Source organism: Lynx rufus, unplaced genomic scaffold (assembly GCF_022079265.1).
Source record: "Lynx rufus isolate CCGP_SWC_20201006 ecotype Redwood Valley unplaced genomic scaffold, mLynRuf1.p SCAF_7, whole genome shotgun sequence".
NCBI classification, from domain to species: Eukaryota; Metazoa; Chordata; class Mammalia; order Carnivora; family Felidae; genus Lynx; species Lynx rufus.
In genome coordinates this window covers 91,343,944-91,367,154 of record NW_025814889.1, presented here as the reverse complement: position 1 = coordinate 91,367,154, position 23,211 = coordinate 91,343,944, and the positions used below count along the sequence as shown (strand labels likewise).

Genomic DNA, 23,211 nt, shown 5'->3' with positions numbered 1-23,211 from the left:
ATATGGGGGTCGACACAGAACTCAATCCCATGAGCCATGGGATCGTGACCTGAGCTGAAATCAAGAGTTGGTCACTTAACCGACTGAGTCACCCAGACACCCTGTCTCATACCTTTATCCTCTGGAAAGTCTAAAAAATTTAAAAAGCCAGATACACATGGATGGATAAAATCCAATTGTCATCCGAGTGTGGTCGTGGGGACCCTCAACACGTCACCATAACTGGCTATGGAAATCAGCCTTTTCTTCTGCCACACACAAATCTGGAAGCTTCTCTCCGGCAGTAACCAAGGTAACCTCATTGGAGGACTCACCTATCCCCCAGTGATACTCTCCAAAGGTTGATGTCCTTTTAAAAGACGAACAGGGGCTCAGACCTGAGAAGTGTAATAAGCCCCCTACAGAACTATCTCTGTTCAGTCTATTTCAGACTCTAAAAGACTCTAAAGTTTTAAAAAATTTCTTAGGGAGCTACTACACTAGTTATAGTACTTGAATTTTTTTTTTAACATTTATTTATTTTTGAGAGAGAGAGAGCACACACCCACGAGTGGGAGAGGGGCAGAGAGAGGGAGACACAGAATCCAGAGCAGGCTCCAGGTTCCAAGCTGTCAGCACAGAGGCTGATGTGGGGCTCGAACTCACGAACTGTGAGATCAGGACCTGAGCAGAAGTCAGACACTTAACCCACTGAGCCACCCAGGCACCCCAATAGCTGCGGTATTTGAATCAAGACATCAGAAAGACAAACATCTTTTGATTTAATATGGCATCCCTTCTCCCCACATTTTCAGTCCTCCAAGGGTTTGCTAGACTATTCAGTTTCCTTCAACTTTCTGTTTTTGCTGAGAGTATAAGTACATCCTGAAAGTTGACAGAGATCACAATATGCAACCATAACTGCCCCCCTCTTCCTGTGGACCAAAAATGGACTCGGTAGATATTACCAGTGCTCACCAATATTTCCAATCTTCTGCCCCTTCAGAGAGGATTACATCTTCCTGCCCTGGGTTAGTTATGCCTATGTGTCCCTTTCAGCCAGGAACACTGAAGAACCAGGGGGCAATTCACCAGGCACCCATGCTCGCCACCAGGTATAAGCACATGTTGATACGGGGGTGCTTCAAGATCAAAGCCACCTGGAATGCGGGGCCACCTCATGAGGTCAGCTGTTCTGGACTCTCAGTGCTGTTCCCACAAGCAAAAAGCAAACTTCGGTTATGTTAACCACTGGCAGTGATTTGGGTAGTGCTTGTTACTGCATATAACTTAGTCTATCCTGGTCAATGCCCATAAAGTTTCATCTTAAGCGTTATGTTATTCAGTCACATCTTGTATCAGAAAAGGGTGAAAGGAAGTGGCATATCCAATAAAGGATGATGAAGTTGAGACATTCAACTGGAATGTATGCTTAGGCTGTAAAGGAAAAAACAGCTACAATAACGTATCTGACATCATTAAGTTGGACTGTTTTTGCCTTTCCTCCATATTTTAAGTTCTGGCAAGAATATCTTTATTATCTATTTCTCGGAAGAGATGATGTCTCATGAAGAGGCAAGGACTATCCAACTGTCAATATATGTTTTAGATACCTTCACACTAAAAAATAGAAGGGGACCTTCAAAGCAAAAATATTTATCAAGATATAGTAACTCTCTATTTTTTTTAAATTAAGTTTGCTTTAATGTTTATTTTTGAGAGAGAGAGCGGGAGAGGAGCAGAGAGAGAGAGAGAGAGAGACAGAATCCGAAGCAGGCTCCAGGCTCTGAGCTGTCAGCACAGAGACTGACGTGGGGCTAGAACCCACGGACCGGAAGATCATGACCTGAGCTGAAGTCAGATGCTCAACCGACTAAGCCAGCTGGCACCCCAGTAACTTAATTTTTAATGTATTTCTTTTGATGATGTGATCTACCTATTTGGTTGAGGCACACTTTTCATAAACACTTTAACTATTTCTAAAAGCTCTTAGGGGAAATAGTGCAAATCGGTACAATTTGTTAACAGGCCCAAAATGGCGTCACTTAGGCCAAGTCACCAAATGGGGCTAAATACCTAATCCAGTACTGTAGTTTCAACCTGCATCAGAAATATAAATCTTACCCAGTTAGTCAGGAATTTTCTAATCAGTTCCTTTGAAGTAATCTGTTACATGGGCCCTCTGTATCCCCAGAGGAAGATGAGGTAATCTGCATGATAAGACCCCCTGCTCTTCTCCCTAAGGGAAAGAATCTTGCCAGGAACAATCCTTTTTTTTTTTTTTTTCCTTTAAGTTTTTGTTTATTTATTTTGAGGGGAGGGGGAGGGGCAAAGAGTGAAGGAGAGAAAATCCCAAGCAGCTTCTCTGCTGAACTGGGGCTGAAACCTATGAACCGTGAGGTCATGACCTAAGCAGAACAATACTTTTCTTTTGCTAATAATTTTTCTTGCCCCACCATCTTTCCTGGAAAATAACCTTCCATTTTGTACAACTCCCCGGAACTCCCTTCTACTTGCTAGACGGAATACTGACTGATTCATGAATTATTAAATAAAGCCAATTAAAGTCTTCAGATTTACTTGGTTGAATTTCATTTTTTTAACAAGTTCAAACATTTGTTGACTGTGCTAGTAGTATAGTAATTGCATACGTCAAGTGTATGTGCAGCAAGAAGAGGGGTCCCTAACTAAAAATGGGGGCCTCACGGAGGTGCCTGGCTGGCCCAGTCGGGGGAATGTGCAACTCCTGATCTTGGGATTGTGGGTTCAAGCCCCATGTTGGGTGTAGAGATTACTTAAAATAAAATCTTAAAAAAAAGGCGGTCGGGGGGGGGGGGGCACCTGGGTGGCTCAGTCGGTTGAGCGACCCATTCTTGATTTCGCCGCCCAGGTCATGATCTCACGTTTCATGAGATGGAGCCCTGCATTGGGCTCTGCACTAACAGCACAGAGTCAGCTTGGGACTCTATCCCTCTCTATCTCTCTCAAAAAGATAAGGGCATCATGGAAAGCTTCCTAGAGGAATGGTTTCTGGAGCCTGAGCCAAGTTTAAAATTATGCATACTTCTAAAGAGAGGCCGATACTCAAGGAATTATTGGAATTAATATACTATACTGGGGAGAAAAAAAATCATGGGAATTTCAGTTGGGAAACAAAATAAAGGAATGAACTGTGAACCCCAAAAGTAGACTACATTGTCTTCAAAAGAGAAGTCTCCATCAAGAGAGAGGACCCTTGTGGCCCCCTGGGTATACGCATGAAAATGTGTGTTTATTCGTGGTTCTGCCATTCGCCTATGGTACAACTCTAGGCAAGTCGCTGAGCAATTTCAAACTTCTCATCAGTAAACATCCTCTGAAGTCCATTTGAAGTCCCTCCCAAAACAGACACTAAATTTGGTTGCCCCTCTCTGGTCTGCTGATTATAGCAGCACTGACCTTAAAATAGCTCTTCCAGTCTTTAGAACACTTCCCAGTCTCCAGATTAACATTCCAACAGGGGAACACTAAATATCAAATCTCAGCAAAGTGAAAGTTTAGGTTTCTACTTTTTCTATTAGTAGATTACTTGGCTGACATTTATAGAGTATCAGGCATAATGTACCATATAAATTAATAATACTTATACAACATACAGCAAGCTTTTATAAAAAAATAAAATAAAACAGCTCCGTCTCAGGGTGCCTGGCTGGCTCAGTTGGAAGAGCATGTGACTCTTGGTCTTGGGGTCATGAGTTCAAGCCCCACGCTGGTGTAGAGATTACTTAAAAAAAATTAATTAATTAAAAAAAAAGCAAACAGTTCCCTCTCTACTTTAAAACTCCGGATAAGACATGACCTGCTTTTGGGATGAGACCTGAAGGGAGACGACAGCCTTGTGGGCTACCACAGTCAGGGAGGAGTATGAGGGTGGGACGTTGTCACCAGCTAGACCCCAGGACCTGGACTTTACTATCCACCTGCTACACGCATTAACTTTTGTGTTACATTTTTCCCTAAGCTCTACTTTCTGGCTTTTCCCTTAACTCAGACAAATGAAACCCAAAACCACCCCCCCCCCCCCCCCCGCAACAACCCCAGGTGATGGCGACTGCCTTGACAAGACCTCCTACTGGCCCAGACCACCCAGATCATTTGTGCTAAACCAGCCTGGAGCTTGTGCGGCTGGCCCATGGAGTGAGCTGTGGAATAACTTATGATTATCTTTATCTCATTATAATACTAAAATCTCCACCCAAGGAGGAGCTTCAGTGTCATTTACATAACACACGATGTCATATTGCCATGTTTCCTTAAGGTGCATGTGTGATGTTATGCTCACCTCTACACAGGAAGACAAGGCTTCCCAATCCAAATATTCATCCTAACACTGAACAAAAGGAACCCATTCACCCTCTCTCAGGCAGTCATGGCTTTGGAAGCCAGTCCCCATGATCTTATTTGCCACATACAAAAGTTTTCTTTGTGGGAAAACACAACCTGGTGCAGTTTCTGACTCACCAAGGCACCAACTCATGTTTGTTCGGTTACGACATCCGCTCACTTTACAACAGGGTTGAATTGGGACAAAACAGAAGAGCCTGTCAGATGGGGAATTGTTCCAGAAATGAAGGAAAGGGCCTGAGAGGGCAAAGAAAAGGCCAGTATGCTTAGAGCAGAGGGTTCACGTTAAAGAAAAGATGAACAAGCCCCATGGGGTCTCCCTGTTACCTTTGTAGGTACGCACTTGGCACATAGTAGATGTTCAATACGTATTTGCTGAGTGACAGAGGCCCTGGGTGTTAGCACACAAACTTAAGCTCTATTCTGAAAGTAAACAAGGCCAAAGATTTCTGAGAAGGCGGTGCAAAGATGGAAGCTTTAGTTTTGGGAGGATCCATCTGGCCGCAGAAGTACCAGGAGTCTCATATACCATATTTGCACATAAAAAGGTAAAAACATTTTATGGCTCACAATTCTCACAGTAGAAAAGGAATGGTTTAGGGGCACCTGGGTGGCATCCAACTCTCAGTTTCAGCTTAGGTCATGATCTCACAGTTTGTGAGTTCAAGCCCTGCGTCGCATCAGGCTCTTTGCTGACAGTGCAGAGGCTGCTTGGGATTCTCTCTCTCCCTCTCTCTCTCCCTGCCCCCTCCCCTGCTCATGCTCTCTAAATAAATAAATAAATAAACAAACAAACAAACAAACAAACAAAATTAAAAAAGGAATAGTTTATAACCCCAAAGGAGATCTAGAGTTAACTTTTCAAGTCCCAGGGAATATCGGATTTCCCACATCATTCTAGTCCCCAGTTTTCTTTTTCTTTGCTCAGTTTCTGAATTTCCCTTTTAAGAGTGCAACAGGCCATGATTCTGTGCTCTCCCACCTTGTGACTTGAGACACAACAGATACCAAAAGAGCTGAAGTTTTACTTCCCTAACACTGACCAGGATCAAAGGGTTCTGAGTTTGCACCAGGTCTATGGAAAGCAAAGGCATTTTTCTAGTAGCAACAGTTCATGGAGTATAACTGGCCCAGGCTCAGTTGAAATGGATACCGCATGCATGGGTTGCTTCCAGGATAAGAAACGAAATACATTTTCTCTTTCTCTAACTGGTGATTCATAGTACAAACCTTAATAGCTTTTCTTCAATGATGATGCATTCTGCATAGAAACACCACTAACGAGCATTATCAGCATCCATAAAGTGTATAATTCATTTAGGTCAAATTCTAGACAAGAGCTTCAATGTGATGATACAGGAAGGCAAACTCTTGACATGTTTATTAGTCAGATCCTTCCATATTCATAGTGTTCTCTAATCCTTTCCTGTTTTCTTCCAGAACATAGATCTTTGTTTATTCATGGCACTAAACAAATAAAGAGTAAAGTTCTCAATGACTAATTGTGTTGTTAAACTTAAGAGCATTCTAAATGAAAAGATAAATTAAGAAAAATACACTGTTGGGGCTTCTGGGAGGCTCAGTCTGTTGAGCGTCCAACTTCGGCTCAAGTCATGATCTCCTCGTTCCCGAGTTCCAGGCCTGCATCGGGCTCTGTACTGACAGCTCAGAGCTTGGAATCTGTTTCAGATTCTGTGTCTCCCTCTCTCTCTCTGTCCCTCCCCTGTTCTCTCTCTCTCTCTCTCTCTCTCTCTCTCTCTCTCTCAAAAATAAATAAACATTAAAAAGAATTTTTTTAAGAAAAATATGCTGGGGCGCCTGGGTGGCGCAGTCGGTTAAGCATCCGACTTCAGCCAGGTCACGATCTCGCGGTCCGTGAGTTCGAGCCCCGCGTCAGGCTCTGGGCTGATGGCTCGGAGCCTGGAGCCTGTTTCCGATTCTGTGTCTCCCTCTCTCTCTGCCCCTCCCCCGTTCATGCTCTGTATCTCTCTGTCCCAAAAATAAATAAACGTTGAAAAAAAAAATTAAAAAAAAAAAAAAAAAAAAAAAAAAAAGAAAAATATGCTATAGTTAAGTATTGTTTAAAAAAAATTTTTTTTGGAAGGCAAATCTTTTCTTTGAAAGGCATCTTGGCATAATAGAAGCCAAAAAGTCCACCTGAACAGTTCAGATTAGTTTATCTGAAGATACTGATTGCTTAATACTCATTTGACACTCAAAGGTCCTTTTGGGCTCTGTTTGAGAGAGCAAGACTATCTAGGTAGTGCTAACCACTGGGGAATTCAACTGCAGAAAGCACTCTCCACATGCAAATATGTCTCTGAAGGGATTTTTTAGACTAATGCAACACACCCTTGTTTGGAACCTTTGTATTTGCATATAACCACAAGTCAAAACCCCTAGTAACTTAAGACTGCACTCTTGCAAAGTTTGTTTTGAGACAATATAATGGGAAAAGGAAAAGAAGTCTCCCTTTCTTCCTACAAAGCACACAACCCAATTAGGCATTCTTTTAAAAGAACATTTAAGATTGAAGATATTTTTAATTCAAAAGAAATAACACAAGTCAAATGTGTCAGTTAGCTCAACTCCTCTTACCAGACTATAGCATTAAAACCCACTAGCTAAACATAGGGGAAGGGAAGGAAAAATAAGATAAAAAGAGAGAGGGAGGCAAACCATAAGAGACTCTTAAACACAGAGAACAAAAGGAGGGTTATTGGAGGGGGGATGGTGGTGGGGGGGATGGGCTAAATGGGGGATGGGCATTAAGGAGGACACTTGTTGGGATGAGCACTGGGTGTTATATATAAGTGATGAATCACTAAATTCTACTCCTGACATCATTATTACACTATATGCTAACTTGATTTAAATAAAATTAAAAAAAAAACCCACTAGGTAATAAATTTTACAAGAAGTAATTCTTATCCATACTTAAGCTTATGTTTACTTTTTACCCATACCTGAGCAGGACTCATATTCCATGGAAGGGCTATGCATGATTTTTCACGTATCCTTCTGCCCTACTCCCTCCTCAATCCCAGACTCAGGTAAGGACCTAACATTAACTACCTCTGGGAGAAAATTTTACAACAGTTCACCCTGAACACCAGCATTGCAGTCTGAAGCAGAGCTGTGTAATTCCTTACCCAAGTTATGATCAGTACTATCTCCCCATGTTTTCTTCCTTTGTTAAACTTCTTTATAAAATGTGTATAGGCTGGGGCACCTGGGTGGCTCAGTCGGTGAAGCGTCCGACTTCGGCTCAGGTCATGATCTCATGGTTTGTGGGTTCCAGTCCCGTGTCGGGCTCTGTGCTGACAGCTCAGAGCCTGGAGCCGGCTTCGGATTGTGTGTCTCCCTCTCTCTCTGCCCCTCCCCCACTTGCAGTCTGCTTCTCTCTGTCTCTCAAAAATAAATAAATGTGTAAAAAAAAAAAATGTGCATAGGCCTGTTGCCTACCTTAAATTGGAAAATCCCTAAAAGCAGGGACCATGACTTGTATCAGGTACAACGCTTTGTTTGATATTTTGCCCAAGAAGGTTTTGGATATTTAACAGACATCTGTTCATTATTCATTCAATCGCAGATATTTATTGAATGCCTACACTGTACTACGTACACTTTCAGATGCTAAAGGAGTAAGCAGGACATAAGGCAAACAAAAAATTCCCTGCCTGTGAGAAATAAGCCCACTGACCCAATCAAAGGAGGGATGTTGAGACTCAGAGCACAGTGAAGCGAAGCTTTAATCAACGTTCTTGCAAGAGCGGGGTATCTAATGAACAGGCAAACTGGGGGAAGTCACAGCAGACAACTTATCTCCTAGTATGTAAGCCCCTCCCCTGGTTCCTCATTGGCTGAGTACTATAGCAGTGACAGCTTACCTGGATGTTGCCTATCCCCACGTAAGGCAAAAAGTAGTCTGATTGGCACAAATGTACATTCCCTGAGGTGACACAGAGACCTTCAGTCCCTTTTCCCTCTGTTCTTTGGTGCATGTTCATTGCAAAGCGTGCAAAAATAAGCACAGGAAAGAGAGAGGGGAAGAACCAGGAAGCGAAGTGTCTAAGGGTTTGGGACTCCACTATGGGGTGAGGGGGCTCATACATATTCCCAATAGGTTGCAAACCTATCGTTAGGCAGCACAGCTTTTATTTGGTATTTCTAAAAATGACTCCTCCCGCTTACTTCTCACACTGTCCCCTTGAAGCTTACTTCTAGATTGGCAAAAAAAAAACAAATAAAAATCTACAAAATATTTGAAAGATGGTAAGTGATGGAGAGAAAAAGGAAGCAGGAAAGGGGCATAAGGAGGAGGGGAGTGTCTAGTTTAGTTTAGTTTAGTTTGAGAGACAGAGACAGTGTGAGCAGGAAAGGGGCAGAGAGAGAGGCAGAGAGAATCCCAAGCACTGTTGGGCAGTGCAGAGCCCAACAATGAGGCTTGAACTTGCAGAGCTCCAACTCACAGACTGTGAGATCACGACCTGAGCCTAAACCAAGAGTCAGAAGCTCAACTGACTAGGCCACCCAGGAGCCCTGGGAGGGGTGTTGATTTTAAAAGAGTGATCAGGAGAGATAATAGTTCATCAAAAACACAAAGGAGGTAAGGAAATGAGCCTCAAGGCTACCCGCAGGAAAATGTTCCTTGCTTGTCCGAGGAGGCCAATGGAGCTGGAGTGGAGCAAACAAGAAGGAAGTGAGAAAAGGCACGTAGGACTTTGGTGTTTACCGTGAGGTGGGAAGCTACTGAAGGGTTCCGAACGGGGCAATGATATAATATCCCCTGCATATATACTTTAGTTCACCGGTCGGTGGCTGTGCTGAAAAGAGACTCGAGGAGGGCCAGGGTGGTAGCAGCAGGGAGCCCAGTTAGGAGGCCGCTGAAATTAGCCAGTGGGATCTCACGGTGGTTTGGACCAGGAGGGCTGTGGAGGCTGTGGCAAGAGGTGATTAGATTATTAGATAGATCCTGAAGGCAGAGTTACCGGTATACACTGAGAGACAGGATGTGGCTTGTGAGAGAAAGCTAGAAGTCACAGAAGACTAATATTTTCGGCTTGAACAAATGAAGGATGGGGTTGCCATTAGCCAAGATGGGGAAAAACTTTGGGGGAGGGAAGCATTTCTGGGCTGTTAAGTTGGAAATATCTGTCAAGTAGGCAAACAGAGAGATGGTACTGATGTTAAGAGGGAGACCTGGGCTAGAAATGTGGCATTATTACCATACAGATGCAATTGACAAGATAGTGGGTAAAGTAGATAAACAGAAAAGAAGAGGGCCATGGACTAATCCCAGGGGCATTCGAGGAGGTCAGAGAGATAAAGAGGAACCTGTAAGAAGACAAGAAAATGAAGAGAGTGTGAATTCTAGAAGTAAAGAAAGTGCTTCACGGAGGAAGGAGTGATCAACTATGTCAAATAAAAAGAGACTGAGAACTGACCATTGAGTTTAGCTGCTGTGACCTTGGATGAGAGGAATTTTAATGGAGCAGTGGGGCATGAAACCCTGATTGGAGCGGGTTCAAGGGAAAATGGAGGGCCTGGAATATAATACACAGAATTTTGTCTTAAAGGGAACAGAGAAATGGGGTGGTAACTCAGAGTAGAAGTGAGATCTAGAGAGAACACTGCAAGATCAGAGAAATTACATGGTGGTCAAGAGAACACAGGCTCTATTCCACTTTCAGGGAGGGGAAGCATAACTCTCTCTTCCTTAAGTGTGGGCTGCACATGGTGACTTTCTTCCAAAGAGTATGCCAAGAGGGAGAAGTATCAGTGTAGAAAACAGACAGACACTACCTCAGCTATGGTTAACAGCAACAGCGCTAAGTCATGTAAACAGTGGGCACCCTTGATATGATGTAATGAAAATAGCACTTTACCTCTGCCTCTCAAAAATCCATAACTTCAGTCTAGTCATGAGTAACACATCAGTCAAATCTTAGTCAAGGGACATTTTACAAACTGTAGACCAGTGCTCCTCAAAACTGTCAAGGTCATCAAACACTAGAAAAGTCAGAGAAACGATCATGGCAAAGAGGAGCCTAAGGATACATGATGGCTAACTAACCTCTGGATGGGATCCTGGAAGAGAGAAGGGGCATTAGGTAAAAATGAAAGAAATCCCAATAAGATATGGACTTTAATAATAACATATTGATATTGTAACAAATGTACCAGACTGTGGGGGATAAGCTTAGGAATCCCCCAGGGTCTACACCAATGGGTTAACAGGGCATAAAGAAACACAAAGTCATAAAATGCTCACACCTGAGTTTGGGTAAACAGACTGGCACTTTAAGGATAGGGAGGCACAAAGGTGGCAAGAATAGGGAGGCACAAAGGTGCCAAGAATAGGGAGGTGCAAAGGCACCCCAAAACAGGGAAGGGGTGCTGAACCCCTAGATATACATACAGAGAGGTAAAGGCCTGAAATAGAATCGGCACAAAGGTGCCCAATACATAGGAATAACAAGATTAGATATTCAGGGTGAAAGCACCCCAAGTTTAGTACTACAGCAGAAAGCTGCTTTCATAGGAGAATAGGGATAGGTTAGGTAAATTGGTGAATTGGACTCTGGACCTCTGCGCTGCAGGCAAAGCAGCCGGAGCGGAGATGGTTAACAAACGAAAAGGTGTCTTGTTAACCCTGAGGTTATTCCCCCTGTCTGTCTCATCCCCTAGGCTGGCAAAGATAAACAGACACGGTGCCTCCTGTCTGCCGTTAACAACCATCTACCCATCTGCCCGGTGCCTGGATTTTGTTTTATATTGACCCAAACCCCAAACACTGTATATCTTCAAAATTCCCTTTTCCCCCCCACATCCACAAGTTAATGTGCCGAGTTTCTTTGTCTCTTTGTACACACCCATCACGTTTGCAAGCCTTCTGATCTGAATAAATACGAGGCAAGGACGCTTATTCGGGGTTCTTATCTCCCCCCACCCCCCGCCGACATTAGCCGTCTCTCATTTTAATCCTGCATCCGCTCTTTTGCTAGACAAAAGAGAACTTTAGACTTAGATTCTACAACACCAGACTAGTGTAAGATGTCAATAACGGGGAAATTGAGTGCAGAGTACGTGAGAAAGACATTAAATATATAAGAATTCTTCTTGTCTGTAAATTTAAAACTGTTCTAAACCATAAAGTCTACTTAAACATTTGTAAAATTTTTTAAATCTATTTTGAGACACAGAGAGAGGGTGAGTGTGTGTGTGTGCGTGTGCACAAGCAGGGGAGAGGCAGAGGGAAAGGGAGAGAATCCCAAGCAGGCTCTGTGCTGTCAGTGTAGATTCTGTCACAGGGCTCGATCCCACGAATGAACTGGGAGATCATAACGTGAGCCAAACTTAACCGACTGAGCCCCCCAGGCACCCCTAAACATTTTTTTAAAAAGAACATAGGCTCTGGAGTCTGACCATCTGATTAGAAACCTAGTCTGTGCTTTACAAGACCGTGACTTGAGGTAATTTGCTTATATTCTCCGAGAGTCCGTTTCCCTACCTATAAATGGGAATAGGAAAAGTGCCTACCTCACAGGATTTTTGTGATAAAGGACACACTCCATAAAGTGCTTAGCACAGAGTATCTGGCAAAGAGTAAACAGTAGATTGCAGCGACTATCGTTATTATTCCTATAATTTTAAGTCTTTAATATTCAAATACATATTTAATGTAATTTTAAATTTAATGATGAATTAAATTAAAATGATGAATAATAATTGCTCTGATCATTTCTTTTTTTTAAGAAGAGGAAATCTAAATACAACCATTACAGACTATCTGTAAAAGGGTTTCCTTCTCAATGTATCATAAGCATTGAAAGGTTTCAATTTCATTCGAATAACACTCAATAACCCTCTACCGTAAAGTAATGAAATGACTTGCCACCAAGTACACATGTTCCCATGTCTGTAAGATAGTATAAAATAAATAACATTTTCGATTTGGGCTCCTACTTTCATTGCGAAGCCATAAAATCATCACCAACCAGAGAATGTTAACCTAGTGATTACACTATTCTTAATCACAATACATGATAAAAGTGACTTGAAGAATAATATGTAGAATACGTTTAAAGATAAAGAAAAGTAAGTGGAGGAGCACCTGGGTGGCTCAGTTGGTTAAGCCTCCAACTTCGGCTCGGGTCATAATATCACGTTCGTGAGTTCAAGCCCTGTGTCGGGCTCTGTGCTGACAGCTCAAAGATTCTGAGAAGCAGACAGCCTGCTTCAGATTCTGTGTCTCCCCCTCTCTCTGCCCCTCCCCTGTTCGTGCTCTGTCTCTCTCTCAAAAGTAAATAAACAAAAAAAGAGAAAAAAAAGAAAATTAAGTGGAGAAGTGAAAGAGTGTGGTAAAATAACTGTTATGTGTATATATTTTTTAAATATTTATTCATTTTGAGAGAGTGCATGTGCCCGCATAAGCAAGGGAGGGGGAGGGAGAGGAGGGGAAGAGAGAGAGAGAGAGAGAGAGGGAGAGAGGGAGAGAGGGAGAGAGGGAGAGAATCCCAAGCAGGCCCCATGCTCAGCACACAGCCAGACGCAGGCATCAAGCTCATGACTGTGAGATCATCACCTGAGCCGAAATCAAGGGATGGACACTCAACTGACAGAGCCACCCAGGCGCCCCCAAAATATCTATTAAGATGCCACTAAAGAAGAGAATTTGGCCTAAGCAAAGGCTCCCAAACCAGGCTGTGCTTCAGACTCACCTGTAGGGCTCAGCAAAAACCAGAAAGATGCAGGATCCTCAAAGCAGACCTACTGAATTGACAGCTCTGAGCCATCTGTGTCTTTAAAAGGTTGTACGGATGATTCCGGCTTGCAAACGACTAGGCTGCCATATGATCTATCTGTGGTGGAGCTGCCTTTGCAAATATAGTCTGATGTTCACCATCATCAAGAAAAAACACAATCGGCTTGAGACAGTCTTACCTATGACGGTTGTTCTCTATATGGAATCTAGACACTCTGTATCTTTAGGCTCTCCACTGTCCTGAGCATAAATAGGGCTGTCTCCTTGATTCAGTCCCCTAACACTCTCCTCCCTCTACCCTCTAAGGTCAAGTTTTCCCTCCCTGCACCTCTTCCCCTCTTTCTCCTTTCACAGTGCCAATAGGGAAACGGCATACTTAAACATGGGCAGTTGCCCTCAACCACCCTGAATTGAGCCAGGCTTCCTTTCTTGCTGAGCCAATAATTCATGAGGCAGCTGGTCTGTTCTAGATCTCCTTTCAGAGCTATGTGGTCCAGCTATGTGCATAATAAATTATAGCTAGGGAATCAAGGGCTAGACATTTTAGATTCTTCTCCTATGAAAGAATATACAAAGGGACAATGGCCAGACTATATATAAAAATAGAACTGTGACCCACAAGATGCATCAAGCAGCCCAGAATGCCAATCTACTACCTAGGGTGACTAGTCTGGGATGTTATATTAGCATCTGTAGCAACTAGTCCAGGAAGCCAAACAATAATTGCTATAGCAATCAGCCCCAAATAGTCAGGACTTGATCAACAAGGGACAGCTTTCCTAATTTTTGCCCCTGCTTCCAGTTTAGGGCCATCTGGAAAAAGTCAAATATGCTCCCTAAACAATCACATAGAATGCTCTCCTGCTAGTTAGCTTGTCCATAGCTTCTCCATGTCAACTGCTTCCAATAAGGACAGACCTGAAGCCTTCCCCTTTTTTCCAACGTAAAGCTTTTCCACTCCTCAGCTTGCCTTTGGGTCTCTGTCAGATGCGAGTGATGGTGGCTGACTCCCTTGCTTTGAATAAACAGCCCGAGCTTGTTCTCATTTGGGTGGTCTGATTTCCACAGCTAGAAAAATGGGGCTGCATGTGTGAGATGGCTCACTGAATTGTTCTTTCATGGCTGAAATGACTACACTTTAGAGAGGCTGAGATACAGCGGAAAAGAGCACAGAAGTCAGGACTCGTGACCCTGAGGAAGTCAGGGTCGGGAAGTGTAGAGTGGCTGTAGGTTAAGGGCACAGGCAGTGGATCCCAACTGCCATGGTTCGAATCCTGGCTCTGCCGCTCCTTAGCAGTGTCAATTTGGGCAAGTAACTTAATGTGTATGTACCATGATTTCCTCCCCTATTGAAACAGTGTGATGATAATCGCACCTACCTCCCAAGGGCAATTGGAAGTGTTATATGAGACAGCCCAGGTAAAGCACGGATATCTGTATTTCAGTGCTGAGAGAGAGAGAGAGTCCAGCAATTCTGGGTTGGACTTCCTGAAAAGTGGCAGTGACCTGGGACTGAGGACTAACTGCCCCTTTCAGATGGGACATATGTGCTTCATTTCCAGTCTTCAACCTGCCTTACTCATTTATGATAGCTGCCTGGCCCTATTCATTACCTGTGGGTTGGACTAAAAAAGTTTCTCTCACAAACGTAGTAATTCCAGGAAACCAATGGGTGCTAAAACTGCCCATGCCATTACCCATTTCAAAAAGATCTGGTGTGGAAAGGATCTTACCCCTCAAACGCATACTGGAACTCTCTATGCTTTCCAGAAGCCAAAGAGTCAAGCACCCTTTTCTGAGATGTTTACATCAGGGTCATACTTTGAAAGTGACAGAGCTTACAATATAATTTACACTAACTCAAAGCCCAATGCCACATTCCAGAATGTGTGACCATATTGCTCATCAACACAAAACTTTTTTCTCATAGGTCTTGTGCTATTGTTTAAAATAAATGAATAAGACAATTTCAGAGAATCAGGGCTAAGTTATTTTGACATGACTGTGTTTATTTTCAATCATATTAAATGTGGCTTCATGGAAGATCAAATCTAACAAAAACCCCTGTACTTATCAAAACAAAGGATTTTTGTCCGAATTCTGGTGAAGACACTCAACACTTGCCTAAAGCAGTCGGTTGCCCAACTCCCCAATGGCTGCATAAAATGGGAGTCTTAAAAGCCAATTTTCTAGATTAAAATAAAAAGCCAGCATCTAGCATAAACTTTCATGCCACAAATTGGGTAAACAAGCCAGAAATACTTAATGAGGAAAACTGGGAGCCACATTAATTACAAATCGTATTCTACTTTAGCATTTCACCTGAAGTTTAAGGAAGGTGGGTGTACTTGGAAGTGGGCTGAAAACACCAAAGGGTACACTGAAAGGCACAAAAATGTTTTGATATGAAGATTATATTCTGGGGTAATTTTGCAGTAAGAGGACATCACATAGGCGTTCTGATTGAAAATACTCTGAACCAAGCAAAGGAGGCACAGTTGATAAATATTAGATGGTTTCACGCGGGTTGCCGCTTTTCCCAAGCCTCCGCTCACTTAATCTTGCACAGACACCCCAAGTGTCTTTGAAAGAGAGGGGGGAGCTCTCCTTCGGGCCTCGGGGCGTGTTTGCCTCCTTCCCGGGGCGAGGAAAGGGCAGCCTCCCCGTCGGAAGACCCCGGAGGCCGCGCGGCCCCATGCGGGCCGGACCGCGGGCAGCCCGGCCGCGAAGGCGGCGGGCCCGGCTGAGCATGCGCGCCGCGTCCCCGCCGCCCCCCGCCCCGCCCGCCCCGCCGCAGCGGCGGGCCGCGCTCACCGAGGCCGCGCCAGCCCAGCGCGCCGTCGCAGCTGTCCAGGACCGCGCACAGCTCGCCCAGCAGCGCCGGCGGGAGGTCGAACAGGAGCGTGTGCGCCGAGAGCGTACCGCGGGCCCCGCCGCTCGCCGCCGCCGCCGTCCAGGCCATGGCTCGGCCGCCGGAGACCAGGGGCCAGTCCGAGGAGGGATGCGGAGCCCAGGCCTCTCCGCGCCCGCGAGGTGCTATTACACAACCGCGGAAATCCTGCTTCCACGACGGCCAAGGCTGCAGAACTTGCCGAGCCCGACCAGGGGGCGGGCCCCACATGACGCAAGGCGCTGCCCGGCAGAGATGCCCCTGGGGACGCCAGGCCTGGCGGCGGGGTCTCCCCTGCGTCTGCGTGGCCCTCCTCACTGGCTTTTACGTTCTGAGCAGGGCTTTTGTCCCTCCGGGTTTGGGACGTGACTGGAGAGGCAAAGAGCGAGAGCCGGGGGAAGACCAGGAGGGCAGGGCTAATGGAGGAGAGTCTACACCCCACTCTGCCTGCCCTGGCATGGGCTGTCTCCTGGCGTGGATGGACAGAAGACCGGTCAACAGTTCTTTTAAAAACGCGTTTTGTTTTACCCTGCCAGAAAGCGATACATGTGTCCCGAGGAACTCTTGGGAAATACAGACAAACTGACAGGAGAAGATCGTCACTCAGCTGAAGACAACCATCCGAAACGTTTGGCGCATTCCCCTCCCAACTTTTACTGAAGTCGAACAGGTAAATGTGCACATACGAAGTGATTGCTGGAAGAGACCAAAGAAGATGCCAACAACAGGAACGCAAAAGAGAGAACAAAGCAGAAGAAAATTGTGCTCGTTTTCTTCCAGACGCTGCCCATTCTCCACGTTGCTACTTGGTTTTTCTACATTCTTTTCTCTCTGGGCTTTCTTGATAAAACATTGTTCCGCTACTTTTCCTACTTCAAAGTGTGTCGCAGACTGTTTTGCTTTCAACGTGGAGTTTAAGTAAACTTGGCTGTTGTTTTGAAATATTCTGTCACGGTATGCTGTACCCACCGCAAGCATGATACGAATGCTACTGACAAAAAAGAGGAGATGCTTTGAAAGTGCTGAGAAAAATCCCAACCTTAATGACTGGAGTGGACAATGGCCATCAACCGAACAATATCAACCCTGTTGAAACCTTTCAGATTTGTACTCTTTGGCAATGGCGCCCCCTAGAGACCAACAGTTGATGATACACCATCGTTTATTACCCCTGACGCTACCTGAATCCCAAGTCGTTCTCAGCTAAAGTATACCACAAAATATACTTGAAAATTGGTGAAACCAATACCGGTTGGGCAAAGGTTTCTATATGCCTTTGTTCAAATAGCTGAAATTTTGTCTATCTGTACACGCTTAAGAAACTCTATACCTTTCAAAGGTACTACCTGAAAAAACAGCAACAGGCAGGATACAAGTATTTGGTAGCTATTGGATTGGTGAATTAGTACGATGAGAGATCCAAACTCAATTACGCAGAGGATCCAGGAATCACGGTTGCTGAGTGAAGCAGTCAACAAGGCCTGCTTTTCCAGATCTTCTGATTTACAGGGAAGCAAGAATTTTATGTGAACACCATAGTATTTGAAATGTATATGGATTATGTGAAATTTCTTGTATTTTTAATGTTGGCAGTTAGTATCAGCCCATGCTCTCTCTGTGTTCCTTAAAACTGCCTTTGACTTCTGAATTTTATATCATCAGGTTATATCACTCACTGTTCTTCACCATTGCTGTCATCCACTGCTCTCCCCCACCTTAATTCTTCCCTCATTTTTAGACGATCTAGCTCCTGCTCACTGCAATTCTCTCCAATACTAGCCCTATCTTATTTGATGATTTGAAATCTATGTAGAGTAGATGATGATCTTTCCAATACCCTGTCCTGTGAGTTCTTTGACCGATCCTCCTCCAGTAATCTTATTCTCCACCCTATTTCAGCCACTCACTCCCATGATCATTCCCTAGAACTTGTCATTATCGACGGTGCCCCTTCTGTAATTTCTATTTCATGAATCCACTCTCAGACCACATCTCCTGTCCTTCCAGTGCATTCCCTCTAGTGCTCTGACCCCAACAATTCTTCCCCCCGCCCCACCTTCCCACCCCCGTAGGTTACCAAATCCAAAATCTTGCCACCTCTTCTCTGGCCCCACCCTCTTAATGTCCTTACTTCTCTCTCTATCCATAAAATCCACACTCAATGTTTCTAATCCCTCTCACATATGCCCTCCATTCTCTTGCTCCTCTTTGGCTTTGTTGAGCTGCCTTGACACATCTACCATTCTGATCAGATACAATTTTCTAATTTTTGGCTCTGCCTCCCGTGCACCAGAATGTAGCTGGAGGTGGAGTGGGGAATAAAAACCCTGTTAATTGGACCCAATTTAAAATCAAAGCCATGACTTTCAAATGGTTCCTTTATGCTTCCAGGTTGTCACACTAAGTGCCCTTTGTTCACTTACTCTTCGGGTCCCCTTGACAACTATTCTACGCCTTCTCTTTTCCCAACTCCGTTTACCTTCTCCTCCACCCTTCTGCGCAGCCAATGATCTTGAGAGTATTTAGTGAAAGTACCGAAGTATCAGAAAAAAACATCCACAGACTCTCAGCACCATCAGCACCACATTTATCTGCCCACCAGCATCTGCAGGGACATACACGCCCTCCCTACTTTTCCATTAGTCAATTAGTAGTCTCCTATCTAAGTCTAATCCCTTCACTAGTGCATCCAATCTGATCTCCTGTCTCCTATTCAAAGATATCAGGGCAGCCATTCTCACTCTCAGCTACACCATCAATTTCTCACTCTTTGCTGGATTAATTCCATCGGCATACAAATATGATGTTATTTTTCCATCTTAAAATAAACCAAAAAAATTTGATATGATTTCCCCCCTTTGATGCCATAATTACCCCCATTTCTTTACTCCTTTTTGTAGTAAAGAGTTGAATCTTCTATCTCCAACTTTTCTCCTCTAACCTTCTCTTAAACCAACTCCTAAGCCACTCCTCCTACCTTACTCCACTGAAATGGCTCTCAGGGTCATCTATGTCCACATCATTGCTAAATATAACAGTCAATTTTCAGGCCTCATCTTACTCAACCTATCAGTAGTTTTTCTGTTTTTGTTTTTGTTTTTTTTTACATTTATTTTGAGAGAAAGAGTGCACACGTAAGCAGGGAAGGGGCAGAGGAAGAGGGAGGGAGAGAATCCTAAGCAGCCCCACATGTGGGGCTCAATCTCACCAAACCGTGATATCACAACCTGAGCCAAAATCAAGAGTCAGATTAACCAACTAAGCCACCCAGGTGCCCCAACCTATCAGTAGTTTTTGACATAGGTGATCCCTCCCCTCCTTCTTGGACACTTTCTTTGTTTTCCAAATTCTCTTACATTTTAGCCTACTTCACTGGTCACTCTTCAGCTTCCTGTGCTGTCCCTTCTCTTCTTCCTTAACTCTTAATGTTGGAGTGCCCCAGGGTTCAGTTCATAGTTCTCTCTATGTACACCTACTCCCTTGATGATCTCAACCAGTTTCAAGGCTTTAAATACCATCTATCTACCAAGGACTGCCAAATGTATATGGTTAGCCCAGACCTCTCCCTTAAACCTAAGACTCATGTCCAAAATTGGACGCTTGATCCTGTCTCCTGAACCTGTTCTTCAACATTCTTCCCCATCCAGGTCACTCTATCCTTCCAGCTGCTTGAACCAAAAGCTAGAGAGCCGTCCTTGACTCCTCTATTTCTTCACAGCCCATGTTCAACCCACTAGCAAACCCTGTTGACTCTATTCAAAATATATTTAGAATCACACTTTTCTCCACCTCCACAACTGCCAGCCTGGTTTGAGCCATCATCATATCCTGTTTGGTTTACAGCAGTTGTCTTCTAACTAAAGTAGCTTCCACTCTTACAATCTATAGAGTGTCCTCAACACTGCAGCCAGATTCATCCTTTTAAATCAAATCTGACTATCTGATTACTTGACTATGTAAACTAAATCTATTTAGAAGCCAACAATGGCATCTAATTTGGGTCAGAATAAAAGTCAGACTCTTTGTATGATCTGCACTCTCTCTCCTCCCACTCTGCTGTCACCTCTGGTCTTATTCCCTTGTTCATTCTGCACTACCACACTGCCTTCTTGTCGGTCTGTGAACACACTAGGCAGAGTCCCACATCGGAACCTTTGCACTTGCTATCCCCTTGCCTACTATGCTCTTCCCATCTTGCTGCAGTCTACCCTGCCCTCCGTATTTGAAATTGCACTCAGACTCAGGCTGGCGTGTGACTACAACAGCCAATAATATATGGCTTGGGGTACCAGATCTCATTCAAATTTCTCCTTCTGGATCTGAACAGGAACATGTGGCAGCTCTGGCCATTTCTGGAACCATTTTGCAACCACATGGAGATAAATATTAGAATGAAGTGAGCCTTGGGGATGGCCTCGGGAGAGAAAAAAACAGATCCTTCATAATGTCATTAAGCAGCTCTTTTGTTCTCTCCATGGAGAATGTCCTGCTTATGGGCTTATAAATTCTATCACATAAATTCCTTACTAAGTAGGTTTATAAACTAGGAATCTTGTGTTTGCAGCCAAATGCATCCTGATACACTGAACAGACATTTGGTGATACTTCCTGTTTTGTTGATGGCCTGTAGAACTGTGGGAAGAAAACTAACCTCTGTCCAAAACTGGAGTTCAAATGTATACAGCTGTATCTGTGAAATGTCAGATGGGCATGGAAACTGGATGGTAGAGGGAGACAGCTGGGCCCCTGAGAGAAAGTAAGTGTTGGTAGAGAACAGTTCTGACAGCACAGACAGAAGCAGTATGAAGTTCCAGACGCACATGACACTACACTGAAATCCACACAAACCCAGACCCTGAACTGCACCCTGCCCACCCACTCCCAGCATACGTGCTTCTGGCAAAGAGAGGGCTGCGGTTAAACCTAAAACTGTCTCACTGTGTGACTTCATCTTTTGCCACGGGAACTTTTGCCTCCCCAACTCTGCCCCCCACCCCTCTGCCCCCATATTTCATATACTAGAAGAAGAGCTTCCTTCCTAGCTGGAGGTAAGAGAGTAATGAACTACACGGATTACCAAATGGAGATGCCGAGGAAACCCTAAAGGCTATGGCCCAGATGGCACAATAGCACAGATACACAGTATTATCAGTGGCAAAGTCCCAGCTAAGCACAGGCATCAAAACCCAAGATAAAAAATCAGGTGAGAAGGAAACTAGAGTCAGATAACAGCTCTTTGTATACATGGAAAACTTTTCTTGGTGGCAGTTACTTACCCAGCATCCCTAAGGATGAATGTGCAAAGGACACCCAGCTTGTGGAACATAGATTTTCTGGTTTGGGAAATAATTTTCAAAACAAAGATCACTAGCGTATTCCCTCTTTGAGCCTTATCCTGTCCCCAGGCCATAGAGGGTCCTAGGTACATTGGAGTTCAGGGGTGAGGTAAAGATCAGTAATGGGGCAAGAACATTTGTGGTGCGTATTACTTGGTAATTCTATGAAGGAAAAGTTGGGTGGTTTTAGGCCTTCATCAAAATGACCTAATAGTAATAACATGCAATAATTATTCCTCCAGTTCAGTGTGGATTTTTAAAGATTAGGTTTGCATTGTCTTATAACTCAACCCTTCCCCATTTAAGATACCAAAACCAGTGTTCTAAAAATCTATTACTTTGCAACATGATCTATATTAAAATTTTAGCAATTATCCTTTTAGGGTTGAAGGAAGGATAACTGGTGATTTTATTTTCTTACTCTGTGTCTTCCAAACTTTCTAAAGTCAACAGCTATTGTCTATTAGAAAACCTTCAACTATAGAAAATAATTTCTTCCAACATTTTCATGCTTCATCTCATTTCACTATTTTCTTCTTAAATCATTTTCCTAGTATTTCTCACCTCGAAGTGTGTGGCTATAATAACTTTTACCTAGTCAGCACTGCCTTCTAAAATCTGATTTTTATAATTGAATATTTTGCCGTCAAGGGCTTTCAATATTAGCTAAAGCTCTATTTTTGAAGCAAACATTTATTTACTTCTAGAAGAACCCCAAACATGTGAAATAAATCTGAGATTATGGCGGAATGTTTTCTTTTGCAGCAAAGTATCTACTCAGACTGTTTGCAATTTGATAATGGAAAATGGCTTAGACATCCTAATCCAACTTCTGCACTTCACAGATGGCTAAACTGCTGCTGGCTAGAAGAACTCTGGAGGCAACGTTTGTTGGAAAAATAGATGAAAAAAAATCTCATTCAGGATTTCCAAAGTTTCCTTGTCAAGTTATAAGCACAAATCTTGTGCATTTTCCATCTCAAGGATTTGGCCCTCCTTTCCTTGTTATTTAGTAAATCCCCAAAATAAATCCTGTCTGTTCAGGCTGGCATTGAAAATGTCACAGACTGCGTGGTTTAAATAAGAGAAATTTATTTTTTTTTTCGCAGCTCTGGAGACTACAAATCCCAAGATCAAGGTGTCCACAGGGTTCAATTTCTGGTAAAATCTCTTCTGGCTTGTAGATGGCCTTTCCTGGATGTGGGCACACGCACACAGACACAGGCACACGCACACATACATTCAGAGATAGAGAACACAGGAGCACGCAGGCCAGCATTCTGGTGTGTTTCCACTTATCTAATCTGATCCTATCTAGTGTCTCATCTCCTCTTATCTGATCTGATCCTATCTGATCTGACCCTACTCTTATGACCTCATTTAATCTTAATGAATTCCTTCCAAGCCCTTTCTCCAAATCCAGCAACAATGGGAGTTAGAGCTTCAACATACAAATGGGGGGCACACAAACATTCAGTCCATAACAAGCCCTTTGCACATCAAGAAATGATGTCACATCATTGGGTTTCAGAGGACGCATTCTAAAAACACTTGGTAATTAATTTAGTTATCCACATCTTCTGGCCTGTCATGGCCATCATAGTTCTTCTTGTTCCTACTGATTTTGTTTCATTGTTCTGAACCTTTGAAACAAAAATAAAGGCTTGGATTTTGAATCCGGCGCTGTTGATAATGAAGGCAATACCAAGTCTGTATATGAAAATATCCAGCATATTTGGATTTAAAAATGCTAGTAATTTCAGATCAAATGGCTTTTCCTCAGGGCTTACTCTGACAGTTCCATAGCATTGGTCCCTCATCACACCACCTTTTGTGAATTTTTGCCTTTTTTTGTC

The 23,211-nt window shown here is 43.6% G+C and overlaps 1 protein-coding gene across 2 annotated transcripts in view; it reads right to left on the bottom strand.

Annotated features, from left to right (window-relative positions):
• IRAK3 (interleukin 1 receptor associated kinase 3) overlaps positions 1-16,156 on the bottom strand; it is a 70,503-nt gene extending 54,347 nt beyond the window's left edge. For both annotated transcript variants that reach the window (XR_006959922.1, XM_047067209.1), the window contains exon 1: positions 15,944-16,156. Coding sequence is in view for 1 of the 2 variants with exons in the window: in XM_047067209.1 (XP_046923165.1) it covers positions 15,944-16,091 (148 nt within the window). In the remaining variant the exon portion in view is untranslated. The remainder of the gene's footprint in view (positions 1-15,943) is intronic.
• Positions 16,157-23,211: the final 7,055 nt, after the last annotated feature.